Source organism: Oreochromis niloticus, linkage group LG12 (assembly GCF_001858045.2).
Source record: "Oreochromis niloticus isolate F11D_XX linkage group LG12, O_niloticus_UMD_NMBU, whole genome shotgun sequence".
In the NCBI taxonomy this organism is placed as follows: Eukaryota; Metazoa; Chordata; class Actinopteri; order Cichliformes; family Cichlidae; genus Oreochromis; species Oreochromis niloticus.
This window is the reverse complement of record NC_031977.2, coordinates 12,237,382-12,257,341: the sequence shown is the minus strand read 5'-3', so window position 1 is coordinate 12,257,341 and position 19,960 is coordinate 12,237,382. Positions and strand designations below refer to the sequence as shown.

Here is a 19,960-nt window from a genome sequence, read left to right as displayed (position 1 = left end):
CTCTACAGGTTCTTTAACCTCGATTTCATCTCTCCGCATCTAAGAGTAACATTTTTATGAACTATAAGTTCATCCAGTTCTTTTAATCATCTGAGTCTCATATGCATCATTTATTCTATTGTTATTATATATTATTGTGATTTCTTTTAACTGAAAAAAAATAAATCATTCTACATCTGATTTAATGATCACATAGTTTGTTGTGTATGAGCCACTTTCTAAAATGCAAATATTTTCACCTTCTCTCTAAATCCAAAGAAGAAACTAAGGTTTAACTAACCAACCAACAAACAAAGGATATTTAAGCTCAAATGTAATTTTTAAAAACATTCATACTTTTGTGTAGCCAGAGCGCAGACTCAAAACAGACTTAATGGCTCCGAATTAGTCTTGAAACCAGACATAATGGAGTCAGATAAGACCACTTTTACAGTATGTTCTTCAACAGTTTGCATCAAAACACAATTAAATCCAAATGACCAGCTGTGACCTTTCCATTAGTTTAATAAGAGGATATTTTTGTTTGTTTATGAACAAGAAGCATGTTGAGTGTTTTTTAAACAACTCACGTCTTAACAAGTGCCATTACTTTAACAGTTAGAGTCAGTTATGAAGATGATTTTATTTATTTCAAACTGTTTGACACATACTACGTGGTACATATTACTATTTATTCAGAAATGATGGGGATATATGTTGAAGAAAGTGTGTGGGAAAACAGTTTCATTGAACTGCTGGGTATGTAAATAAAGAAAATCGGAACCCTTTACCCTCCATGAATCAAGGGTCCAGTTTACTTCTCGGGTGGGCAAGGATCTGGAGCTGGTGTATGAGGTTGAGAAATAGTGGCTAAATATAGTTGTCCTCGCCTCAGTGCAGAGCTTAGGCTCTGGAACCAGTTTCCTGTAGAGGGGCTGAATTCTGTTCCATTCTGGAGTTGGTTTAGGTAGTGGAGGTAATCCCACAACCAGACTGTGGACATCAGAGGTGAAGGGAGCTGTCAGGCTTATTGGGCTTATTGAACCCCAGGGGCAGCTGACAGGTACTGGCACAACAAGTGGAGTGCACCTTTAGTCGTAGCTGGGGCGAAAATTCAGGTGCATGAGAAATTCAGTAAGACAAAGGAACAAGACTTGCAAGACAAGATTCAGCCTCATTCTGACGATCTGTCAGATGATTCAGAATGGGAAAGTGGTGCTCTACTCACACTGTATATAATGGTGATAGTGAGGATAGCCTCAATCTTCCTTTCACTCTTTCCTTAATGGAAGCAGAGTCTGGGGATGAGGGAGAATGACTTGTCCATCACTGAGGACGAGGTCATTGATGTAGTTTGGTGGCAGGGCAACTTGGGTGGACGAGATTTGCCCTGAGTTCCTTAAAGCTCTGGATGTTACGGAGTTTTCCTGGCTGACACGTCTCTGCAACATTGCCTGATGAACTGGGGTGGTGATTCTGGATTGGGAGAATGGGGTGATAGTTGCTTTCTTCAAGTAGAGGGACCAGAGGGGGGATATAGGGGGATCACACTCATATATAGGGGGATCAATATAGGGGGGATCACACTCATCATTTTCTCCAAGGAAGTCGATCCCAAGGGAGCCAAGGTACTGCAAGGGAGACTCAGGAGGAGCAATTCGGTTTGAGCCCTGGATGAGGAACACTGGACCAGGTCTTAATCATCTTGAGGATATTTAAAGGTGCTTTGAAGTTTGCCCATCCAGTCTACATGTGTTTTATGAACTTGGAGAAGGCTTTTAACTGAGTCCCTCTGGGTATCCCGTGAGAACTGCTTTGGAAGTTTTGGGTTTCTGTGCTCTTGTTACGGGTCATTATGGGCCATTATGGGCCATTCACTGCAGTTGTAAAACTGCAGTGAGAGCTTGGTCCAACTTTCCAGCATGAACTCATTCCCAGTGGGTGTTGGACTTCTCCAGGGCTGCCCTATGTCACCTATTCTGTTCATACTACACCATCAGACGTAGCCAGGTGGTATAGGCTCTAAACTTTTGGTGGCCTCAGGATTTCATCTTTGCTTTTTGTGGATGATATGGTTCTGTTGGCTTCATCGAGCGATGACCTCCAGCTTGCAGTGGAGTGGTTCATGGCCAAGTTTGAAGTGTCAGAAATTCAAATCACCAATTCCAAAAAAATGGAAAAACTCAAAGTGGAGAAGTTTGAGTATGTCTGGGTACTGTCCATGATTGAGGGGAGAGTGGAGCATGAAAAGAGAGACATGCACTTCAAAGTGTTGCTAAAAGTGGTTGAAATTAGTTTCTTTCAATAGGTGGCTTGGTTCTTCTTTAAAGATATCAGAATCAGAATACTTTATTGATCCCTAGGGGAAATTATTTTTCGTTACAGTGCTCCATTATAAACAAACATTAACAAAGACAGACAATACACTAACTAAGAATAGCACAATATATACAGGCATATATATATACATAAAAGGTAATAGAATGAGGAGCTCAGTTATCTGACAGGGACTGTCAGATAACTGGAGTAGAGAGTAGGTGGTTCAGGCATCTGGCTAGGATACCTTCTGGGCAAGGTTTTTTGTCGTACTGGGAAGAAGTCCTGGGGCAGACCTAGGACTCACTTGAGAAATTTTATCTCTCAGCTGGCTTGGGAATGACTTATCGTCCTCCCAGATGAGGTGAAAAAGGTGGTTGGGGTGAGGCTTCTCTGCTGAAGCTGCCTCCACGACATGAACGCAGGTAAGTGGTAGAAAATGGATGGATGGATGGAATGCTTTCAGGACACTGATAGATATTGGTATTGGTAGTATTTTCAGGTATTGTAAGGTGAATGCAACTTTTTAAACGTCACTTTTCCACTTCTCACTGAACCCCAGCAACTCAATCACAATGAAATTACACAAAGACATATGTCAAACAGTACTGACCTTCACTTTGGCTGGCTGCTCAATTAACCCCCTCTGCTTTGGTCTTTCCACCTGCATAGTTACAAGTACACACTTGCTCATAAACATTCACACACAGCCACATAAAGGAAGTCATAACTGTTTTGAATAATTGATTGCTAGTGAAATTGTGTGGCTCTAGGGTTTCCAGGCTATCAATGTCCCTGTTTCGGGTCAGTGGGTGGCAAGGAAAAAGTAAACTTCTCATGCGAATTACTCATCATGTACCAGCCCTAAACACTCACCCCCCCCACCCCTCCACACACACACACACACACACACACACACACACACACACACACACACACACACACACACACACACACACACACATTTGGATAAGTTGCATCCTCACCTGAGATGCAGAAGATGTAAAAGAAGGGAGACCAGCGTAAGACCACTGAAACACTGTAGCTTTACTCTTTTTCTAGCTTACATGACCTCTGGATGGTGGAGAAATTCTTCCAGGACCATGAGAGGAAGATGCCTCGGGACAGTCTGATCACCTCTGAGAATGACAGTAAGCCCATGAGCATGCTTTTATATATTCTTTAGAGTTGTTATGACAGCAGTACATTAATTCTTTGTGGCTGGGATGATACAGGTCGATTAGATTTACTTAATTTACTGGGAAAAAAAAATCTAATTTCTACACAAATATCAACATGTTTATTAGAGAAAATGCTGATATTGGTAAATACTCATTAGCTAAATAGAGGAAGACTTTTGGTCTTTGTGGTAGTTGTAGCTGTGATAACTGATTTGAGGGTATTTTTCTGACAAAAAACATTCTAATTTGTTGAGGCTTATGTTCAGTAAGATAAAGTACAGTTACTTGATGTCTGCCTCTAATTAATAAAATCATTAAAACGCCAGCTATTGCCCAGCACAAAGATGTTTAATCACCCAGTTCTTGCCTCCTGTTCACTCTGCTGCATATTTGGGAGCTGGCCTCTTGCCCTTGGCTGTCTCCCCCATCCTTGTGGGCTTAGTCATCCCGTCTCCCTTCATTAAGCCATTGTTTGCCTCTTTTGTGCCCTTCTGCTGCACCCAGCCATAATGACCCATGTGCTGGCCACTCCGGTTACACTAAGGACACACATCAAAAGGCCGACTACATAAATATCTGTTCAGTCTGTCAGTGGTCCTCTTTGTTTTCCTCTTTATCCCCCTTTAGTGCACAATAGTTCGAGGTGCACAATGAGGTAGGTTAAGCTCCACCAGTGAAAGGGTTCACTGTGGTATTGGAGATGTGAAAAAAACAAAAGGGCTGGATTTATAAAGCGGTTATAAAGAGGTTATCAAAGGATGAAGGGTTTAGTTATGTTGTAGAGAAGTCAGATGTATTTATCTTAAAAATAACAAACGTAAAGCCGCATGAAAAACACAGCATGGTAATGTTAAAAATGTTTTATATCATAGGATACAATATTCAGAAAGAGAAAAAATAAATATTACTCATCTAGCTGCAAACCTAAAAAAGCTCTTAAAACAACATCTGGTCTGTGAAATAGCAGGAAGCCTACACGTCTTGTTTTCAGCAAATCTTTCTTTTCTTCTTTCTTTTTGTAGTTTCTGTGGTTACAATATTACTTTATACTAAATTTGCACTGTGAAACCTCATTATACTGTATCAATTATGACTTAACATGATCAATAATGATACACATTTGTCAGCTTTTAACCAGGACATCTTAAACTTTCCAGTAATCTAATTATGATCATCACTCATGTTGATTAACTTAAAAAAGTTGTCTAAGACCTAAGTTTGTCTTTTTATGTGGTCCCTTAAATTAAAGGCATCACTTAAAAAGGCACATTCTTTGCTACAAATATGCTCCCATACAACTAAACTACAGTCTTAATTTTCAAATTCATATATACTCAATGGACATGTTATGGACACTTATCCTACTGGAAACAGCCATCAGAAGATGAGTACACTGTGGTCATAAAAGGATGGACATGTTCAGCAACAATACTCAGGTAGGTTGTGGAGGGTGTTTAAAGGATGATATTTAAGGGGCCATGAAAAACCTGAACTGTCGATAAAAGGCAGGACGGATTCATGCTTTCGTGTTTTTACAACAAATTTTGACTCTACCATCCAAACATCACAGCAGAAATCAAGATGCATTAGATTAGGCAATTTTTTTTCTAGTCTTCTATTGTTTTACTTGGTTTTTGGTTTTGGTGAATTGTAGCTTCAGTTTGCTGTTCTTAGTTTACTGGAGTGGCACCGGGTGTAGCCCATCTGCTTCAAGTTTTGTTGTGTTGTATATTCAGCGATGCTATTCTGCATATCTGGGCTGTTATGAGTTTTTATTGAGTCACAGTTTCCTTGTTATCAAATTGAAGCAGTCTGGCCAATCTCCTCTCACCTCAGACATCAACAAGGCTTTTTCACCCAGAGAACTGCTGCTCACTGGATATTTTCAAACCATTCTCTGTAAACACTAAAGCGTCTCTGAAACACTCAGACCATCTGGCACCAATGACGACGACACATTCAAAGTCCCTTAGAGCAGCTTTCTTCCCCATTCTGATGCTCAGTTTAAACTTCAGCAGGTCATCTTGACCTCATCTATGTGCCTAAATGCATTGAGTTGGTGCCATATGATTTACTGATTAAGTATTGACTTTAAAAGACAGCTGAACAAGTGTAACTAATGAAGTGGCCACTGACTGTATTAAGCTGGGACTCTGTAACAGTAAATAGAGGGGAGCCTCAACGTCATTGCAAAGACTTAATGGTTTCCAATGTGATGAACCCTTGTCTACTTGTAGTGTGGTCACATCAAACTTCCCTTGATGATTAAAACAAAGTTTAGTTTGTGTGAGAACATCATTTTTAAAGGACATGATACCACAGATTATCGAATTTAAAAGCGAAGCAAAAGATAAACTGATTATGAGGCAAATGCAGTTATCATGGCTAAGATGAAAAATAACAAGGTATACTCATCTTTAATTAATTTTCATTGGTAAAATATCTCTCTCCCATTGTTCACACTGCACTGGATTTTGCAGGTACTTATGCATGGTTAGATGAATCCCTGAAAGGCCCTAGTCTTCAGCTCGTTTATAATGGTAAAGTTAAAAATACCTTGAATAAGCAAAATTACAAAAAAACCAAACCAAAACAAAACAAAACAAAAAAACTTTATGGGCAGAAAAAAAATTCCAGACACGTATTTTGTTTCTTCACACAGATGCTTCACTACTGTTGCCTTCAACACACTTTGAAAATCATTTGAAGTTCATTTGAATTTCCTCAGTCATCACAGTACTATCATGCCTTAAAACATGTGATAGCATGAGAGAGAAAAGGAAACTATTTAATTTAACACGAGCCAACTTCACAGTATCAAAAGATAACTTTCTGTGAGCATTGCAGTGAAAGGAAAGCAACAGTACTGACAGATCGACAGTGTTATGTGAGTATAAATAGTAAGAAGTTAATAAAATTAATGTTTAAATGTCAACTGCAGGTGAACAAGATGCAGGTTTGTCCTTGCAAGAGGAACATGAGAGTAAAACACACAGAACAAAAAGAAGAGATGGTGACAGACAGAAAAAGAAGAGGAGAAATGAGAGAAGAAAAGGAGGAACAAGGGCGGGAGAAGGGGAAGAGGACTTACAGGCCGTATCTGAGAAAAGAGAAAGAAGCAAGCGAAAAAGAGCTAAGAGTAAACAAGAAACAAGCAGAAGAGAGAACAATGAAGAGGAAGAAGCTCAACTAACAGGTGGCAAGGGAACAAAAGCAAGAAAGGATATCAGAAATGAAAAAACACGCAGAATGGAGAAGGAGGAAGTGCGAGAAGTTGAAGAAAATGTTGATAAGGGAAAAAAGAAACAGGGAAGTACCAAAAAGGGAGAGAAGAAAGAAGATGGAGGTAAACAGCTGGTAAAGGGAAAAGCCCGGGAAGTAAAAAAGAAAAAGCACAAGAAGGCTGAAACAAGGTAGTGTATCATCTTATAATTTCACCTTATCTATGGAAAACTCTGTCATTTAGACAAAAAAGGGCCCTAAAAGACATTAAACACAGTACTACTTAATGCTTCAGTTCAGAGCCAGAGACAAGCGAAGAGGACGATGATGAAGAAGAGGACAATGACAAGGATGTGGTGAGGCTGGAGTGTCTCTCTCCAGAGGAGCTGGAGAAGCTGAAGGAGGCAGTGGATGAGAGGAAGAAACTGATCCAAAGTCTAAGGGGAAAACCCTGGGCGATGAAAAAGAAACTTGTCACTTTAAGGTACTTCATACGGATAAATCATGTAATTCAAAATACCAGAAGTATTTTGGACTCTAATATTTGCTTTTTTATTACAGGGAGTCTCAGGAGTTTGTGGAAAAATATGAAGGCGCCTTGGGAAAAGGAAAAGGCAGGAAGCTCTATGCATACAAAGTCCTGATGACCAAGGTGAGGACTTACTTTTACTTCTTTATGTAATCATTAAATAGCATAAACAAATACACGATTCATTAAAAAAATCATTCACATCATTAGAAATGGATGAAATTCCAACGGGACTTTGAAAACTTCAAAACTGCATGCATCCCATGGGAGATGAAAATAAAGGAGATTGAAAGTAGGTGTGCTTTTATATTTTAAATAAAGGGCTGCTCAATAGTCACAGGTATCATTTCTAATTTCCAAGGCCTTATCTTTTCTGTGAGAAGCAGGATAGCTTGCATTGTGGTTTTATAGCAGATGCACATATGCACATATTTGTTCATATGTTATGTTGTACTCTGCTCTGCAGGTCATTTTGGCTCCTCAGTTGCCTCATACTTTCTCTTTCTGAGGTGGATGTACGGCATCAACATGATCTTGTTTGGCCTGACCTTTGGCCTGGTTATGGTACCGGAGGTATGCTGTCTTTTTTTTCATGCACCGCACCTGAATTTTGTCTTTTGCATTTTCCCCCAAAAACGATGTAGTCCTTCTCCATGCAATTTGCTAACAGGCATTAATGGGGCGACCTTATGGGAGCATGCCAAGAAAGACTGTCCCCAGAGCTGAGGAGGCCAGTGCGATGGACTTTGCTGTTCTTTGGGACTTTGGGGTCAGTGGGTATTATTTTATTTGTCTTTTTTGGCAATTTCTCCTCTGATGTAGTAACAAATAGTCACCCTCAATTAAAGTATTGTATCCACAGGGTTACGCACAGTACTCGGTCCTCTTCTATGGCTACTACAACAACCAGCGTACGGTTGGCTGGCTCAAGTTTCGCATGCCTCTGTCTTACTTCCTGGTTGGTGTCGGTACAGTGGCCTATAGCTACATGGTAGTCATCAGAACGTATGTTTGCTATGTCTATATACAAATAACAAATCTCTTCTATCCACAGTGTTTTAGTGAATCATGTACTCATTTTAAATTAAAGGATGGCACGTAATGCAAATGAATCAGGGGTCGGCGATGATAACAGCTTCAATTTCAGCTGGAAAATGTTCACCAGCTGGGACTACCTGATAGGAAATGCTGAAACAGCAGACAATAAGTTTGCTTCCATCACCACCAGCTTCAAGGTTAGTGCAGCTCACTGTCTGCTTTCCTGATTCATGGAAGTCAAGTATCATACAGTACATTACATTACACTCTACCACTTCTTCTACCACTATAGGAGGCAATCTTAGAGGAGCAAGAGAGCCACAAGGATGACAACATCCATCTGACTCGATTCTTGCGTGTGCTGGCCAACTTCCTGGTCTTGTGCTGCTTAGCAGGAAGTGGATACCTCATCTACTTTGTAGTGCGCCGTTCTCAGAAATTTGCCTTAGATGGACTGGAGAATCATACGTGGTGGGAAAGGAATGAGGTAGACGCGAGAGAAAGAGAGAGGGAGAATGAATGAGAAATAACATTTACAAAAGGAAGTTTATGAATAATTTTGGCAGTAAGCAAAACTTGCTGAGGTTTAAATGTTTTGAACACACCATAACATTTAGAATTTGTCCAGCAGTTCTTGTCCAAGGCCAAAATAGTGATAATAAAAAGTGCAATCCAAACCCAAAGAAAGGAGTTTTATAGTTTAACATAGTCACTAAGGAGCATTCTGGGAAAGTGATCAGGTCATTTGGAGAGGGGCGTGGTGGGTGAGTCCAGGTAAGATTCTTTACACAAGGTGAGAGCAGGTGAGAGTGCGATGAGTATTTCTGGAGGAATGGACCAGTTTGACTGTGCCAGGTAAGTTAATCTGAGAAGTGACCTGCTCTTTGGGAACTGGGGAACACTGGAAAGCATCGAAATAAAGGCATTAGACTTTAGAGTTTACAGGAGAGCATAAAGAAGCCTGCTTAGCAGTCAGGAGGAAAAAAACAGAGGACGTGCAATCTGACTGGATGTTGGAGCTGTTCCTTACCTGAGTAAACTCACCTAGACCCAGAGAGGGTTAGAGCACCAAAACAAAAGCAAACCAGTGCGAGTCCAGGGCAGTTACATTTATTTTCCAGCTTGAACACACCAAAGTATTGTGAAATAATGTTTAACCTAGGAGGAAAAAGCACAGGTGATGTTTTTGTATTGTGGAAGATTATATAATACAAGAACTCTTGCTCACAAGTGAACGGGTTGTTTTAAATTTTTAAATTATCACTTAAATTTGTGGTGTCATAAGAGATTGAAAAATCTGATAAATGTCACATTGTCATCCTACAAAATTCAAAAATAGATCTAAATGTTGAAGTTCATTAGCTGTAGCACATACCATGCGCTGCAGCTAACTACATAAAGCTGTTTGACGTGAGTTGTTAAAATATTCTCAGTTTACTCTGTGAATGACACTGAGGAAGAAATTTTAAACTAACATTTTGAGTTATGTGAAAAATAACGTTTTCACAAGACTTTATGTAGACCTGTGAAAAAAGTAAAGGCTTACTCCTTCCACAGGAATTAAGAGGGTGAGTAGAGGCCAGGTACTGCTGATCAAAAACCACCTGAATATCTGAACATCAGCAAGTGTGAACACCTCCATAAAAGGAGAGGTTTTGGTAGTAGACAGGCCTCAGGTTGCTTGTTAAATTTTAAAGTTCATGACAGTACAGTAAATGGTAAATGGTAAATGGCCTGCATTTGTATAGCGCTTTTCTAGTCCATAGGACCCCAAAGCGCTTTACACTACATTCAGTCATTCACCCATTCACACACACATTCACACACTGGCGATGGCAAGCTACATTGTAGCCACAGCTGCCCTGGGGCGCACTGACAGAGTGCGCCCCAGTACAGTGAGAAGTACAGTGAGAAGAGGACCTAATAAGTATGGCTTGTTTTGAAGACAGCAACACAGTTTACGTTTGTAAATTTCACCTGAACAAACCACAAGACAACTGGAACAATGTCCTCTGAACTGACAAGACCAAAGTGGAGATGTTTGGCCATAAGCGCCATGTTTGGGAAAAACCAAACACAGAATATCAGCACAAACACCTCATACCAACTATTAAGCATTGTGGTGGAGGGCTGATGATTTAGGGTTATTTCACAGCCACAGGAACCAGGACCTTGCAGATATTGAACTGAATAAATGCATAGCATACTGAAGTATTCTAGAGTCAAATGTTCCTCAAAAGACATCTGTCTGAACATCTGTCTGGAAAGCTAAAGACCCGCCTACAAGCTACAACTCTACAATCATGGGGTGTACTTAGTTTTCACAGGACTGCACACCATTCACGTCAATGGTAATATTCTGCCCAGATTTACAGCGATCACAGCCACCAGCTATTCAGTTGCATCAAATGTCATTTTTGTAAGGCGTTATACAAAGTTACACGCTAAACAAAAACCCATGCACTCCCAAATTGTCCTCAAAGTAATTACATTAGTTTTCTGATGTATTTCTCAGGTGAACATGGTCATGTCATTACTGGGGATGTTCTGTCCGATGCTGTTTGATGTAATCAGCACCCTGGAGAATTACCACCCGCGGGTTGCCCTGCAGTGGCAGCTCGGTCGCATCTTTGCCCTCTTCTTGGGAAATCTCTACACCTTCATTATTGCACTCATGGATGAGATCAACCTTAAAGTGAGAAGTCATTGTGTATCGATTTATGAGATTGTAATTTTACAGGATGATTAATCTGAAGTGTCTGTCTTAGAGGAAAGAAGAAAAGATAGTGAAGTTTAATATAACCACGTGGGAGGCCAGTCTTTACAATGGCACCGTTTCAGAAAACAGCACTGCTTCACCCGTCACGATCCACCCTGCTGATGTGCCCAGAGGGCCTTGCTGGGAGACAATGGTCGGCCAGGTCAGTGTGCATGTGTGTGTCTGTACTATTAACTAAGTGATGTAATTGTTGTTATGGTTTGGCTGTGGATACCAATAAATAAAGAAAGGATAACATTAATGACAATATGAAACAATCACATGAATATAGTGGGTAAAATAATTATTTGATCCCCTACTGAATTTGTAAGTTTGCTCATTTCCAAAGAAATGATGAGTTTCTATTTTTTTACGGTAGTGTCATTATAATGGCGAGAGACAACCCCCCCCCTAAAACACATCAATCAGTCAATCAATCAAGCACACCTGTCCACAGAAACAGCTTCTCCCATTCTAACCTCCACCACTGTGGGCGGGACCAAAGAGCTGCTAAAGGACATCAGTGTAGACCTGCACAAGGCTTTAATGGACTACAAGAGCATCAGCAAGAAGGTTGGTGAGAAGGTGACAACTGTTTGTGCGATTATTAGGAAATAGATGAAATATAAAAGGACTATCACTCGTTCTGGAGCTCCATGCAAGAGCTTGCCTGATGGGGTAAGCTTGATCATGAGAAAGGTAGTGGATCATCCCAAAACTACATGGGAGGAGTTACAGATCTAGGTGCAGTTGGGACCACAGTCATGAAGAACGCCATTGGGATCCCACTACACAGTAATGAAATGATTTCTTGCAGCACCCACAAGGTCCCCATGTTCAAGTAGGCACATGTACAGGTCTGTTTGAACTTTGCCAGTGAACATTTAAATGATTCAGAGAAGGCTTGGGGGGAAGTGCTGTGGTCAGATGAAAATAAAATCAGTCTTTGGCACCAACTCAACTTGCTGTGAGAAATGATTATGAACCAAAGATCACCATCCTCACAGCCAAGCACGGAGGTGGAAGGATTATGCTTTGGACCTGGTTTTCTGCTAAGGATACAGGACAATTTAACTGCAGTGAGTGGCCACTGGACGAGGCCATGAAGTATTTAGCCATGTTTTGTTTGGAGATCAAATCCTTATTTCACTCAATGACATGCAAATAAATTAATAACTTTTAAGATATTATGTCTCTCTACCATAAAAATTAGACTCTGTGCATTTCCAAAGAAATGAACAAAATTACAAATTCAAATAATTATTTCCACCGTTATTATAATGCTTCAGTTGAAAATCAAAGTTAACATTGTGGATGCAGTGTGTTTGGCTTTGTACTTTAGTTAACTTTGTATTAATGGAAGATTTCTGTTGGATTAACTAAGGAAACACACTCTGATCTTACTGTTAAAAGCGATAAACATTACAAATGTTCAGGTGTTTTTATGTTAAAATAAAACTGTTGTTTTCAGAGTGGGTGATGATGTTAATTTTGATGTTGACAAGAAATTAACGCTAAATGATTTCTTCATTTGTAGGAGTTTGTTCGCCTGATCATATCTGACACAATGACAACTTACATCACACTGCTGATCGGTGACTTCCTGAGAGCGGTTCTTGTTCGTTTTCTCAACTACTGTTGGTGTTGGGACCTAGAGGCTGGGTTTGTGAGTCATCTTTTCTATCACTTATTTGTTACTTGAATTTAAAAATGTCGCTCTTTGGAGATAAAAAAAAAAAGGGTGGCAAAAGTAATAGTTGCCTTTAATTTCTCATTTGTAAAAGCCATCCTACTCTGAGTTTGACGTCAGTGGGAACGTTTTGGGCCTGATCTTCAATCAAGGAATGATATGGTAGGAAAGCAGCAATTGTTTCACTCAGAAGATTCTTATTTTAGGATGGTGTTTTACTTTCAGCTAGCTTCAACATGGTTTTCATAATGATAAAAGCCTCTTAGTAGCTCAGCATCTGTCCTGCTTTTTCTAATCTTTGCTTTCAGGATGGGTTCCTTCTATGCACCCTGTCTGCCTGCCTTAAACGTCATCCGGCTCCATGTCTCCATGTACCTGCAGTGCTGGGCTGTTATGTGCTGTAATGTGCCACAAGAAAGGGTCTTCAAAGCCTCTGGCTCCAACAACTTCTACATGGCCATGTTGCTGGTCATCCTCTTTCTGTCCACACTGCCTGCCATCTACACCATTGTCTCCATCCCCCCTTCATTTGACTGTGGACCCTTCAGGTAATCACACTAGTTCAGGGTATCTTTCTTTTAAATATAAATGACTTGGGTTTTTATAACCACTACCATCTTTTGATAGTGGTAAGAACCGCATGTTTGATGTGATCCACGAGACTCTGGAGTCTGACTTTCCTCCATGGTTTAGTAAAGTTTTCAGCTATGCCTCTAACCCTGGTTTGGTGCTACCCTTCATACTTCTTATGGTGTGAGTTAACAGCAGACTATGTAAATCCATAAATAAATATATTTCACAATGCTGTCATCATTTTCTTTCAGTGGTAAAGTGTTAAGAACTTTGGTGGTAATCATGTGTTATTTTATCTTTCAGACTGGCCATTTATTACTTGCAATCTACATCCAAAAGCTACAGAGAAGCAAATGTGGAGCTGAAGAAAAAGCTACAAATGGTAATTTCAGTTTTGTTTTTCCTCTAATGTAGCACTTGCTAATGCAATGCTGTGGCTGTTCTGTGGTTTCTCTGACCAGAAGTTGCACCTGAATGGCATTCAGAATCAAGTGAGGAGTTTTGAGAGTAAAAAATATCCCAAGAAATTTCATGTATGTAAGTTGGATGTTCTCTAGGTTTGTTTTCATACTTAAGTTTAGCAGTTGGTATGCTTTCAAACAGCACTGAAGTTCACAAAGAGATCGCCTGAGGTCACTGTGGTGCATGACTGCTGTCACGCAGTTGTATTAGTGTTATCTCTCCAGCAGAGAGCAGCAAAGGCTGACAGTTCAGATCTATCCAAAAACCCACTACAGGGTCCACCAATAACAAATCTGCAGAAGAGATGCTGGGTAAATGTACGTGTTTGCTCTGAGTGATCTGAAAAATAACACGTTTTTTTTTTGTTTTTGTTTTTTCTGTCTCTTTTTTTTAAGCAAAATGAGGAGAACAAGAGGAAGAACAAACGAGCAGCGCTGAAAGCTCAAATGGATTTGGAGGAGGCCAGAATGACTGCACAAGAGCAACAAAGGAACAACAATGCTTCAGTACAGGATCAAGAAAGTGGGTCTTTGAATTCAAATATTAATAAAGAATATTAATAAATATTAATAAAGAAGGTAAACCTGAAGATTTAAGATGATTTAAGATAATTCACAGCTTCAGGAATCCTGAAGCTGTGAATTATGGGAAATTTAGGAAATTTGACTTTGTTCTGAAATTAACAAACGTAAAAGTAAAAGTTGGGATGTTGTAAAATGGAAATTAAAAACAAATATTAATAGCACCATCAGTGCTATATTAATATCAAATACTGGATTTTTTTTTCAGCTTATATATCAGCTGCTTATTTTGAATTTGATGACAGCAACACGTCTCAAAAACCTTGGGGCAGGGCCACGTCCCCTGTTCTTTTAACAACTGTCTGTTAACTTTGGAGAATTGATGAGTGCAGCTGCTGGGCTTTTGGGAGAGGAATGGATGCTAGCTGCTTAACAATCCTGGGTCTTCAAATGTCTTTAATGGGCAGAGGTCTGGACTGCAGGCAGAGCAGTTTAGCACCAGAATCTTCTACTATGAAACCATCCTCTCCTGATAGACTGTCATGCTGAAATATGCAAGGTTTTCCCTGTTGCACTAAAACCGGTATGTATCTTTCAGCATTGATGGTACCTTTCCTGAATATGTAAGCTGCCATTTCCATAGACAGCGATGCATCCTCATACCATCAGAGATGCAGGCTTTTGAACTCTTTAATGATTAGGGTCAGGGGCGATTCTAGGTTCAAACTTTTAGGGGGGCTCAGTTCCCAGGCATAATGTCCTGCAGAGAATGCCTTGTATTTAACATTATTGTAATATGCTGTTTACAAATATCGTCAACCCTTTTCACCTTTTCAACCCCAAGTTACCTAATTAGTTGGATGATCTATTGTTGTGTTTAAGAATAATTCAGAGTGAATAATCAGAGATTTCAATCTAATCCACCCATTTTAAAGTGGAGCCTTAAAGTGATCAAACCAGGGGCAAAGACTCAGTTTAAGAAGTAAGATGAAAAACATGCACAACATTATGTCAGTCTCTTAATTACATAGAGGCAGTCCACCAAATCATCAAGCACTTAAAGTAGCATTATTCAGTATAGACGCTGGAAAATCACCCTGCCACTCCATAGACTTGTACACGAAGCAAACTGTAATAGTTGTTTTATATTAAAGTTTTTGAATTCATATAAATACTCCCTTTGTTATGCAATCTCAGCACAGAGCAACTTGTGACCCAATTTCACGAGTGGAGAACACATTTTTATTCTGTCACATCAATGTAGTGGGAGTCATCCTGTGCGAGCCATGTTTAGAGTGGAGTGAATCCTGTAAAATGCTGCCATTCATACCGATATACTCTCTTTAGAATCTCTCTGTCTTGTCGCTCGCTCTCTCCATCCCCTTCACTCAACTAGAAAATAACAAAAATATCATCTTATAATAATTATTATAAGAGCAAGTAAGGGAACCACAATGGCCAACAGGACAGCACACAGCTGTGAAATTATCATTAATGATTGTGGGTAAAACAGAAGCTACGGCTTTATACTTTTTGATAAATTTGACCACATGTTCACTCTGACCCGCTTCTTTTTGCTCTCTCTCTCTCTTTGCTGTCATCATCCCTCTCTATCCCCTTCTCTCATTCTTTGTGCCATCACCAAAAAGTTAAATGTGAATGAAAGACATAAACTGATCCACATCGGTTTATAGCAATATTAAGACTTATTTAGGGTATTGATGACAAGCCACACTGCTGAAGCAGCAACACCTCTGTATGAGTGCGCTGTAACACCATGACAACAACAACAACACTGGATATTAAACCTGTTTTCATTCTATCCTGTACTGCTGTCAATAGAAAACTTACGAAAATATAACATCTGAAGATAATTAAAAAAAAAAGAATACTTAGATATGCTGTTATCACAGGTATTATTTTAGTTACTTTCAGGGGTGCTCTGATTAAATCTGGGGGTGCTTGAGCACCCTCAAAGGTCTAAAATTGCCATTGCAGTGCTACAGCATCCATGCTTTCAATTCATCTAAGCACAATGCTGTTGTCCACTTTGGCTCAGTCTGTTTTGAATGAGTTTTGACCCAGAGAAGACAGCATGTCGTCTTTGCATGTGCTTTCAAGTAAAAGTAAAAAGGTACTGGCTCTGAAATATAGTCAAACCAAGAAAGTAAAAAGCAGCTCTTTGGAGGAGGTTTCTATTTTTTGTGCAAAGCTAACTGAACCTTGTGCTATATTAACATAGTGATAAAATAATGTCATTAGATGTGAATACAAACTATAACTCTATTTATATAGTATATATAACATATATATATATATATCTACATGTATCTATTTTCTGTTCCCTACATTATAGAGGTTGACCTTGCTTCTAAACAGTAAAATATACACATGAAAGTGCTTGCAGTGTCATGTGAGAAATTTGGAAACACAAGTTTTTTTTGCAGATGGGTGAGCCTCTGTTTATCTTTACTTCTTTTTTTTTTTTTTTTTTTTTAAATAATTTTCCGTTTATACAAAACAAAACAAAGATCAAAACAGAAACAATAAAAGGAAGAAAAAAACCCCCCCAAAACAAACAAAAAAAACAAAACAAAACAAAAAAACAAACAAACCAAAAAAAAAAAAACAACCTCAAAGCAGATCAAAGAAAAACCCCACAATGTGCAATCTGAGACATGTAGACGGGAAACTGATACAGTATATATAATTCGGTCTACCAATCATTTACATATATCTCCTGACAAACTCAACCCGCCAGTGAAGTGGGGTTGTGCCTATCAGTATGGTTTTCTTCAGATCATCAGGTAAGTAATCCAATAGCGGGCGCCATATATCCCAAAAAATATCATCATTGCCACTTAATTTTGCACTCAGTCTTTCCATTGGTAATACTCTAAAAATTTCTTTATACCACTGAGTTATTGTTGGTGGTTTTTCATTAATCCAATTAAAAAGAATACATTTTCTTGCCAAAAACAGTAGTTTGCATAGAAGTATATGCTTGTTTTTATCTGGAAATTTGTTCGAAATTGGCAGCCCCAATAGATACTGAGCTGGATCTCTTTGTATTCTCCTTTTAAATATCCCTTTTAGTTCTTTAGTTACACAGAGCCAGAATTTTGAGATTTTTGAGCAAGTCCAAAGACAGTGCACGTAGGACCCCGGCGCAGATTTACATTTAATACATTGTGCAGACCTGCTCGGATCAATTTTATTCAGAAAAATAGGTGTTCTATGCTGTCTATGTAAAATTTTATATTGAATTTCTTTAAATCTGTTACTAAGAAATAAAGAATGCACAGATTGTATGGACTCACTCCAGGCATGATCATCACACTGACACTGTAGGTCACCCTCCCAGCTCCTAATCAGTTTTCCAATATTGTGTTTATTATAACCTTGTAGTGCATTATAAAACTGTCTTATAGTACTATTATCTGCACTTAAATGTAGGAAGAAATTTTCCATGGGTCCTAGTTGCATTGTATTATGCAAAGCATCATGACATGAAGTAATTAGGTGGCGAGCCTGTAAAAATGCAAAAAAATCCGTTTGATGTATAGTATATTTCTTTTGGACCTGCTCAAAAGACATACAAACATTCCCATCAAACAGATCACCCACCACACGTATTCCTGCACCAAACCATCTCTGAAATACTGCACTTTCCATTCCCGGTGTGAAGTGCTGATTATTTAAAAAAGGTGTTAGATAACTAAGTATAGGATTACTTTCAGTGTATTTACTCATATCACGCCATGTTTTTAAATAAGTATCAATCATTACTTTATTATGTTTTTTATTATATTTACTCACTAGTTCACTTAGAAGATTAAATGGCTGACATGTCCAGGCTTCAAGGGGATCATCTGTGTCTTTTAGATATGTGTGGATCCATTCATGTATAACTCTACTATGACATGACCAGTTATACAGCAAGATGTATCTTTACTTCTGAGAAACTCTACCTCTCCAAGACACTCTTAGAAAGAACCCAATCAATGTTACTGACCTGTTGCATGTTAACCTTCTGAGATATTTTCCTGTCATAAATTTGTCATCATAAATTCAAAATAAGTCAGTATTTTCCTTAAAATTGTACATCTTCTCAGTTTAAACATATGATATATTTTCTTTCTTCTATTGTCAATAAAATATGAGCTGCAAAATTGAGTGAGCTTGCAAATCATTGCATTCTGTTTTTATTTAGATTTTACATAGCATGACAACTTTTGCTGAATTAGCTAATGAGAATTTTTTTTCAAGAATAGAGATTAATCTGGACCACAGAAGCAGTATTAGTCTTTGTAATATTAGCAGTAAGGGTTTATAGTGTGAACTGTCAAATGTTATTTTCCCCACTGGATTATACTCTGTGTTGATGGTGGTTAGCAGTGTCATTGTTTTGTCCCCACACCTGAAATCATAGATTCCTCTTATTTTGATTGCAGATGATACAGATATCCATGGCAGCGGTCAGAGGCCGTATCAGGAAAAGTATGGATGCAACCCTCCTCCTCCTGTTGGAGGCAGAGGACGCCAGATGCCATCCAGCAGAGACCCTGGCTCAAGGACCTACAACCGTGGCAACCACGGGCCTTCTGGATACCTGCCTGGTTTTGCTCGGCAAAGTGAGCCCAGGATGTACAGGGTGCCGAGCCTGCAGAGACACTGACACAACGACACAAAACAAATATGGGAAAATCAAGCACTTTACTGAGAAATTCATGCTGGATTCATAGTACTTAGTGCACATTAATTGCTTCTCATGAACATATTTTTTTTTCCTTTACAGTCTGTGTATATAATGAAAATATAGATGAACTGAACTGTTTTGTTTTCTTTTTAATTTTACATTACAGTTCTCATGCAGTCCTTGTCTTAAAGCTATTAACCAAATAAAAGCACACTCTGGATCTGCAGACTTCCATCAAAGTCAACAGTCCACTTCTCTATGATGTGTAGAACCATGTTTTTAGCCTGGAAATTTCAAATGCTGCAAATATCATCTGTATTTCCTAAGAATGGCTCCAGAGTCCAGTAATCTAGTTTTGTTTTGGTAGATCACGATAAAACCATACTTTCTGTGTTGCAGCTTAAGCCAAATTTGACTGTATTCCTGTGGACTGATTTTATTGAATGTGGGGAAAAACTAGATTGTGAAAAAACCTCTTAAGCCTTTTTTAAATAAAATTTCAGATGCCTTGCTTTGAAATTATCTTGATCTGTGGAATCCAGCAATTCCTCATCTGGACATATATGAATAAAACTCAACCCTTTACTGGTGCTACAACACCAAAATATAATGGGGTCTTCCTTCATTTCTTCAGCCTTCAAAGTAACCAGCCTGGTAGTTTCTTAGACCTGTGACTGGGCCAAAGTATTAAACAATTCATTAGACATGGAGGCCATTTAACCTAGCTACCAAGGTTTAAATGAATCATTCACCTCTTGCTGGACCTAGATGCTCAGCTTGACTCTAATTTTTTATCTACATGTGGTAAATATGATACAATCAGGGAGTTTTAATAGCCACATCATAAGCCAGGTTATTAATTTTTGCCAAAGCAAAATGAACAAAACTGTGCCAAAAATTCAGATTTGACCCTCATCATGTAGCAGAGATATCTGACTCGTATCATCTGACAAATGAGCGGCCTTATCAAGTGTCCCGACAGCTAATTGCAC

At 39.0% G+C, this 19,960-nt stretch overlaps 1 protein-coding gene across 1 annotated transcript; it reads left to right on the top strand.

Moving 5' to 3' along the window:
* Window positions 1–3,222: 3,222 nt before the first annotated feature.
* On the top strand, window positions 3,223–19,553 carry tmc1 (transmembrane channel-like 1). The gene is made up of 19 exons (XM_025897182.1): window positions 3,223–3,446; window positions 6,418–6,889; window positions 6,994–7,182; window positions 7,260–7,350; window positions 7,438–7,519; window positions 7,694–7,800; window positions 7,898–7,996; window positions 8,090–8,232; window positions 8,318–8,462; window positions 8,558–8,752; window positions 10,781–10,960; window positions 11,034–11,186; window positions 12,561–12,689; window positions 12,808–12,875; window positions 13,022–13,261; window positions 13,341–13,466; window positions 13,590–13,668; window positions 14,144–14,270; window positions 18,724–19,553. The coding sequence occupies exons 1-19, from the start codon at window positions 3,374–3,376 to the stop codon at window positions 18,945–18,947; spliced, it is 2,922 nt and encodes a 973-aa protein (XP_025752967.1). The 5' UTR covers window positions 3,223–3,373; the 3' UTR covers window positions 18,948–19,553.
* The last annotated feature ends 407 nt before the right edge of the window (window positions 19,554–19,960 follow it).

What these genes read in the sequence shown, in the direction of transcription:
- tmc1 (XM_025897182.1), top strand. Translation starts at nt 3,374, where the DNA reads ATGGTGGAGAAATTCTTCCAGGACCATGAGAGGAAGATGCCTCGGGAC. An exon ending in TTCAATCAAGGAATGATATG is followed by an intron (nt 12,876 to 13,021) that starts GTAGGAAAGCAG and finishes CTTTGCTTTCAG; the next exon opens with GATGGGTTCCTTCTATGCAC. An exon ending in TTCAGTACAGGATCAAGAAA is followed by an intron (nt 14,271 to 18,723) that starts GTGGGTCTTTGA and finishes TTTTGATTGCAG; the next exon opens with ATGATACAGATATCCATGGC.